The 7,797-nt window shown below is 40.6% G+C and overlaps 1 protein-coding gene across 1 annotated transcript; it reads right to left on the bottom strand.

Annotated features, from left to right (window-relative positions):
- Positions 1-224: 224 nt before the first annotated feature.
- Positions 225-7,335, bottom strand: LOC134623549 (myelin-oligodendrocyte glycoprotein-like). The gene is made up of 4 exons (XM_063468634.1): positions 7,147-7,335; positions 6,690-7,010; positions 3,281-3,596; positions 225-1,979 (listed from the first exon to the last, which is right to left on the bottom strand). The coding sequence occupies exons 1-3, from the start codon at positions 7,175-7,177 to the stop codon at positions 3,418-3,420; spliced, it is 531 nt and encodes a 176-aa protein (XP_063324704.1). The 5' UTR covers positions 7,178-7,335; the 3' UTR covers positions 225-1,979; positions 3,281-3,417.
- Positions 7,336-7,797: the final 462 nt, after the last annotated feature.

Here is a 7,797-nt window from a genome sequence, read left to right as displayed (position 1 = left end):
CTGATAATCCTGAAGGAGAATATGAAGCTATCAGTTCATGCCCTTTAGCTCACTCACATTATGCAACAGGGTAATGATGCAGAAAGCCCACCTCTGAAAAACAAAACGAACATTTTGCAATGGTGTCGTCTTAGCACAGACTTTAGTCTGAGCCCGACCTTAAACTGCTGGATTAAAACATGCAAACATATTGTTGAAATATAAATAAATATAAAAAACATGTTTAAAATGTTCATGCTTGTACTTTCATCCTGTTATTCAGAAATGTTAACCTGTTGTAACTGTGAAGCTCATCAACTTCACACTTGGCAGAATATCACCCTAACAGTACTCTGAAAGACCAGGTAACAGAGAACAGAGGAAGATGAGACAGAAGGAGGAATCGACACTCTGGGAGACAAACACATGAGTATACATGAAAATCGGTACAGAAACAATGAGACTTTAATGTGATAAAGGTTTCTGTGGCTTCTTGTTGAACATGTGTTTCAAAGGCAGTGTGCAGCTAAGACTCATTGAAAAAAATAGAGAAAAGGCTAAATAAAAAGCAAAGATTCAGAAAAGAACAACATAATAGGGCAGCAAAGGTCCAGAAAAACTGCTGCGTTAGTTCACCAGTCCTGTTTACTCTTTATACAAATGACTGTACAAACAGTTACCCAAGTTGCAATGAAATGCATATCAAATAAAAACGTGGTAAAAGCACAAAGCCATAAAAGAAATGTATAAAAGAAAAACAGAATAAGTCTATAAATCAGGTGCAGCCAAGGCAAACGCACGGTCACCTCTAGATTTCAGCCAAGACCTGAGTAGATGATCTTAGTGCTCTAACAAGGATGAACAATCTAAGGAATTCGATAAGGTAGCTCGGCGCTGTGTTGTTGATAATTTTAAAAGTAAGCAGCAGTATTTTAAATTGGATACGGTATTTAATGGGTGCAGTGCAGATCAGCAAGAACAGGGATAATAGAGGCAAACCTCCCAGTTCCAGTCAGAGGGCATGCCTAGCCTTAGAAATGAGATGCAGTTGGTAGAAGCTAGATCTATCTACAGCAGACACTCGTTCATCAAATTTAAAAGAGCTATCCAGCAACACGCCCAAATTGCTAACAGTGTCAGAGATGGAACTGGCAAAGGAACCAAAGGCATCACGAAGTTGGCCGCGAGGGATATTACTATCAAATACCACGATTTCTGTTTTCTTATCATTAAAGATAAGAGTTTCCTAAGAGCCATTATTTGACCTCACACAAACAGTGCAGAGACAGAGATCATCAGTGAGTTCCACACACACTCTTTCCTTTGTCCTTTATCCCGTCCCAGCGGAGCAGAGTGCGGCCTGCTAGCTGCACACTAGCTTCAGGTACTCCTGGGTGATGCCAGGTGAGTGTGTGTGTGTGGGTGTGTGTGTGTGTGTGTATGTGTGTGTACACACACACATACACACACACACACACACATATTTATTCATCTGTTATCTATTTCTCTTTTCTTTTAATGTCTATTGACTTTGTAAAGGTCATAGTCAAGTCATGTAATAGTTTCTGTGACAATCCTAGAGTCCACACCAAATTTAAACAAGGGGACATTAAAGTTCGTTCTATCATAAAGAGGAAATTAATATAATAAAACCATGGTTCAATATCCAGACAAAGGCACCCGAGGAACTTCTAACTTCACTGTTTTCGATCTGATCATGTCTCCCTCTCTCCAGACGTAACATGTGTATCTCCCAATGTTTCCCTGTGTGGGGTTTTTCAGAGTCAGACTGAGGTCTCCAGTTTCCAGCGGGCATTCATCCATCTCTGTTTGACCTCTATAATCCTCATCCTGTTCTTCAGGCTGGTCAGATGCATTATGATACACATGAACCTTCTTGTTGTATCTGTCCCACCACTCCACTTTAGCATCTTCAGGCAGGTTTGTGGTTTTGAAGGGCAGCTGGACAGACTCCCCCATCTTCAGCTCCACCTGACAGACTGAGAGGACAACAAACACAACATGAGCTGTACAGACAGCAGCAGGTTTTCAGAGTTATAGAGGAAGGTAAAGGATAGAAGCAGATCAGAGCAGAGGACAGAAATCTTTAAAGTCAAATGAGTTTTTAGAGCAATCAGAGATGATCAGAGTCTGATGGTGCTGTGGTTTCTTTCACCTTATATCTTTGCTCTGTGTGCATCAGAGTAAACTCTCCTGTCACAGCTGGTCTTGGCTCACAGCCAAGGGTTGCCTTTTGTGGATTTACAGTGAGGAAGACTGAGACACAGTAGGGTGTTTATTTGCCCGTATAGCTTTAAGGCCTTGACAATCACTGGCAGATTAAGCCTTCTCACAGCACAGTAACTCTCCTGTCTAATGGCAGCCTTAAATACTGTAGCTGTTAAGGACTAAACCATTATTTTACTGTTAGGTGAGTTTTTAATTCCTGACCTTCCTTCAAAACTCATACACAGAGGTTCCCCACAGATCCTTAACCCATGGCTTATAAATGGGAAACATTTTCCCAAACACCCTAGAGAGAACACAAAGTCGAGGTGAGTAATCACGTCTCAACAGCAACTGCTTTGCACCAACCTTTACCTCTAGACTTGCACACACATTTGCCTAAGTTTTCCTTAACAGTAGACCTTATTTGCTCCCAGTAACAATTCTTTCCTCCTCACAGACAACCGCTACACTTCTTGATGAGGAGCAGCTGTGCAGGACCTGGAACAACAGGCTACCTGCTGATTATTAAAATACTCAATAAATAATTAAACCTCTTCTGTGCAAATGCCATTGATTCTATGTTTAAAGTGCAATGCTAAATAAAGTGCTAGTTTAAGTGTTTTCAATAAAGTGTAAAGGTAAATGGACTTGTTCTTATATAGCGCTTTTCTACTCTGAGCACTCAAAGTGCTTTATACAACTAATTCATTCACCCAATCACACCAGCACTTCTTTTTAAGCTCTTTAAGTGCTAAGTATCTAACATTCATACACATTCACACTCCGATGGCTGCATCGGAGAGCAACGTGGGGTTAGTATCTTGCCCAAGGATATTTGGCACGAACCACTGACTTTCTGGTTAGTGGCTGACCTGCTCTACCACCTGAGCTACAGCCACCCCGAAAAAGGTGCTCCTAAACTGCTGTACAAGTTATAATACAAATAATATGAGTAAGGGAGTCCTCTTCCACAGAACCACTGCTTTAGTTGATATAATAAATTAAAGTCAAGAAGGTCCCATGAAACTCACACAGATTTCAAATACGCACACACACACAAAGCAGCACTGACCTCTGACTTCAAGCTTCACTTCTTGTTTCTCCTTTAGGATGCAGGAATTGCTGTAGACGGTGCAGGTGTAGGTGCCTCTGTCTCCATCTGTGGGGTGTTTCAGGGTCAGACTGAGGTCTCCAGTTTTCAGCAGGTCTTTATTCATCTCTGTAAACCTGGTGCTGTTCTTCAGGGTGGTCAGATCTGTTCCTATTCACATGAACCATGTTGTTGTCCTCATCCTTCCACTCCACTTTAGCCTCTTCAGACAGGGGAACTCTGGTTTTACAGGGCAGCAGGACAGACTCCACCCCTGAATCCACCTTCACCTGGGGGACTGAGAGGACAACAAAGAATAACATGAGCTGTTTGACTAGTTCCAGTTTGAAATGTCCCATTGCTGCAATGAACAAAGACAGCCCCGTCTTTCTTGCTGCTTTACTTGCTGTCTTCGAAAGAGACTCAAGAACTTGTTCCATGAGGGGCGTCCTATGAAAGAAGGTAAACATATTTAGACTTTCAAGTTCAATTTCCCTTTATGGGATGAAATGTTTCTCTTAGCCCAAGTAAGTGTAAAATTGTCAAAGTGAAAACCACTCAATATAACACAGAACAAAACAATAGACAATGCAAGGTGATAAAATATAACTAATTTTGGAGATTGAAAATCAATCTGAAAAATAATCAAGTGTTCAAAACCTCTGGTGTGACCCTCTGGATTGTGACTCTGATACTGGATATTGGACTCAGAGTAGCAGAACTTGCTGCAGACTAGCCAAGAAGCTGCTAGTCTGCAGTAGGGCTGAGCATCATCTCTGATTTCTATAATCCATTTGATCCTGGTTCGTTTCACTTCAATTTTGACTGAAACAGTCAGAAATATTATAATTTGTCATCTTTCAGCACAGTGTGTCCATGTATGTGCCGTCTGCGCTTTGTGTTTACGCGTTTGTATGGAATCTGCTTACCTGCTCTCATTTGCTGTTTTAGCTGTTTGGTGGTTTGTGAAACCACCAAACAGCTAAAACAGCTGTGTGAGCTTTGAGCTGAGATTCTGGCGTTTCTGGCAAAATACATTCATATTTAAAAATCAATGCTGGATTTTACTGAATCGATATTGAGATATTCAAACTAAAATCAATTCTAAGCTGACTAGTTCACAGCTAACTGAGCTTGTTCACTAGATAATGTTGGGCCTACGAGGACACATATGACTGAGGAAGCTGACAAAAGTCTTTCAGTAAAAAGTCTTTTTACTTCCCAACAGCAGATATTTCTGCTGTTGGGATGTAATAGAAAAGTATATTGGACTTTGTTAAGAAGTTAAAGTTGCTCTGTATTAAAAATGTGAGGAAGAAGAAGCAGATCGTGTACCTGGAGAGCAGGATTGCAGACTTGGAACAATGCACCAGGACAAACTATGTCATTGTTTCACCAACAAGAAACCAGCAGCAAACATAAGGTTTGTAAACAGGAAGCTAAATGGATCTCATGTCTTCATGGATATATATGTAACAAATGCAATGTTGGCATAGCCAAGAAAGCCTCGAGAAATTGGGTAAAATTCAAAGCACTTGGACTACAAACTAAAACTAAGCTAAATGTAACACTGGAAGATGTGGAAAAATACCAGTGAGCAACATGAACTGGACTATAAACAAGGTGACACGCATCCACACTTAAAGCACACAATTAAAATAACTGATGTGGAGAAAACAGCTGCATCACTCAGACGATTGCTGAATATAATCAACTCCAACTTAAAACATTTGAATATATGAATCACAATATATCAGGTTTTAAAAACATCTAAGAATTAGGGATGCCGTCTTCAGATCAGGGGCTAAAGCAGCCCTCAGACTGCCAAGAACTGACCTCTCCCAAACTCACCTGAAGCATGAAGCCTAAGCTGGTGTGATGGAAATCTGAAATAGACTGCGAATAGACTCGCATTTGCGACTTAATTTCTCAGTGGTGCAACTAAAAGAAAATCGTAGGTCGCACCAGCCTGTCGTGTATATCATGGTCTATCTACCATATCGTGGTCTAAACCAACCAAAGGTAGTCAGAGGTGGGACCTCTCTGATAGTCCTGTCGGCCTACGTGTTTATGTTTGAAAATGCAGGCACATAGACAGAGGTGAGTAGTAGGCTGGGTTTCAATAACTGATTTAAAATTATTTTAGCTTGAATAAAGCAACATTAATTCATTAAATCCTGAATTCATTTTTCAATATAAATTAATTTTGCCAGGAACTCCAGGAGCTCACAAAACTATTTCAACAACCACCAAATAGCTACAACAGTAAATGAGAGCAGGTAAACAGATTCCACAAAGACAAACACAGAGCGCCGAGATGTTGGCTTTCTCGGTGTGTTCGTGCCGTCGGGGCTGAAAGTCGACATCTCACTGATTCTGAGCTGCAGGTTTTGTCCCTCTTTGACCCAAATGTACTTCAAGAACAGTTTCCCATCTCAAATCTCTGTTTTCTGCACAATCTTTCTTCTTATTACGCACCAGTCTACCATTGGGTTCAGCACTGTTTTTCTTCTTTTCCCCAAAAATGTTTAATACTAACGAAATTAAAACTTTTTAAAATTATGCCAAATTGCAAAACTCTTAGCTGTGTCTCTAATCAAACCTCTGTAACATTCCTCTGCTTCACTTCAGCAGCATCAGGTAATGTTCAGATGTTCATTCATGGTTTTCTTCAGTCTTGGTTCTTCTGCAGAAGATTTTTAAGGCGGTTATCTGTTATAAAGCTGGCAACATGATGCACTGCATTTACTATGGTGAGTGTGGAAAGACCATGGCCGGCAATACTGATACACAGTGTATCCAGAAAACACATTGTATGCTGTGATAAATGCACTGCCCGAGTGTCCCCTCTCCCCACTGACTTTAAGCTGCAGGCAGCAGCAAAAAAGGTCATCAGACGATGATTAAGTTTAACATTGTCTACAATATTGCCAAAGATTGCCAAAGCACTTTAAGCACTTTCTCAGTAACTTAACTTTCTTGTAGAAATCTGCTTCAAATAAAGAACTTTGTGTTGACAAGATTGTTAGTTAATCATTTACAAATCAATATTGTGTGTCTGGCAATTTCCCCCCGAAAAAGTGCAAATGTAAAAATGTGGTCTTAATTGATGCGGTTGAAAAATCTGGGTGCACCGAAGCAAAAGGTTAGTCAACAGCCATCACTTTATATGGCTTTAATATGCCTTTCCGAAACGGTCAGATAAAATGTTTTTAGTATCATCAGTAACTGACCCATTATTTTTAGTTGTTGTATTGCAATAATTCTCATTGCTGCATTTCTAGTTAAAAAATTAAAAAAGTGAGGCTGGAGATAAAAATTTGTTTAAAAAGGTCAAAAATGAATATGATATCAAATATCAAATTCAAGGCAAAACTATGTACGCTCTGACCTCTGACTTTAAGCTCCACTTGTTTCTTCATTAAGATGTTTTCCCCCCAGCTGTAGACGGTGTAGGTGTTTGTGTCCCAGTCTGTGGGGTATTTAAGGGTCAGACTGAGGTCTCCAGTTTTCAGCAGGTCTTCATTCATCTCTGTCCAGTCTCTGTAAACCTGGTGCTGTTCTTCAGGCTGGTCAGAGCCGTTCTTATACACATGGACCTTCTTCTTGTTCTCCGTCCACTCCACTTTAGGGAGTTTTTTTATCAGACGAACTCTGATTTTGCAGATCAGCTGGACAGACTCCACCCCTGAATCCACCTCCACCTGGGGGACTGAGAGGACAGTGGACCTTTTTTGATCAGACTTTCTAACACATCCTGTTGTTTAACAAGTATCCTCTAACTTTAGAGAGAACTGATAATAATTAATATTATATGAAATACTATTGAACAATAAGTATGCACTGACCTCTGACTTTAAGCTCCACTTGTTTGTTCATCAGGAGGTCTCCCTCCTTGTTGTAGACGGTGCAGGTGTAGGTGCCTCTGTCCTTGTTTGTGGGTATTTCAGGGTCAGACTGAGGTCTCCAGTTTCTAGCAGGTTCATCTCTGTTCGCTGCCTGTATGCTGGGCTTTGGTCTTCAATCCTATCACAACCATTCTGGTGCACATGGACTTTGTTGTTGTATCTGTCCTTCCATTCCACTTTAGCATCTTCAGGTATATTTTTTGCTTTGGTTTTGAAAGGCAGCTTTACAGACTCCACCCCTGACTCCACCTCCACCTGACAGTCTGACAGGACAACAAACAGCATGAACTGTACAAACAGCAGCAGCAAGTTTTCAGAGTTTTAAAGAAAGCTGAAGGACAGCAATTCTTTCAACTTCTGGACCTTTGAGTGACACTTAAGGAGCCACCAGGGGACACTTGTTAACCACTAGTGTGTCTGGCACAAGAGACTCACCTGACATGAAATAGTGTCGAAATCTATATGTGAGACTCCCAAAAAACACAAGAACAAGAAGAACTACGACAGCTGTGGCACAAAGTGGAAGTTTTTCTGTGGAGAAACAAAAAATAAATACATAAATAAATTATGACCTTTGAATTCTGAAGTTAA

Source organism: Pelmatolapia mariae, unplaced genomic scaffold, assembly GCF_036321145.2.
Source record: "Pelmatolapia mariae isolate MD_Pm_ZW unplaced genomic scaffold, Pm_UMD_F_2 NODE_ptg000741l+_length_37860_cov_1, whole genome shotgun sequence".
NCBI classification, from domain to species: Eukaryota; Metazoa; Chordata; class Actinopteri; order Cichliformes; family Cichlidae; genus Pelmatolapia; species Pelmatolapia mariae.
Note: the sequence above shows the minus strand (reverse complement) of the source record. Positions and strands in the feature narration are given on the sequence as shown.

Bases quoted from the DNA above. Each gene is read 5' to 3' on its own strand.
- LOC134623549 (XM_063468634.1), bottom strand. From the start codon at position 7,177: ATGAACAAACAAGTGGAGCTTAAAGTCAGAG. The intron at 7,011-7,146 runs GTCAGTGCATAC...CTGTCCTCTCAG, and splicing joins AGTGGAGCTTAAAGTCAGAG to TCCCCCAGGTGGAGGTGGAT. The intron at 3,597-6,689 runs GTCAGAGCGTAC...TTGTCCTCTCAG, and splicing joins AGTGGAGCTTAAAGTCAGAG to TCCCCCAGGTGAAGGTGGAT.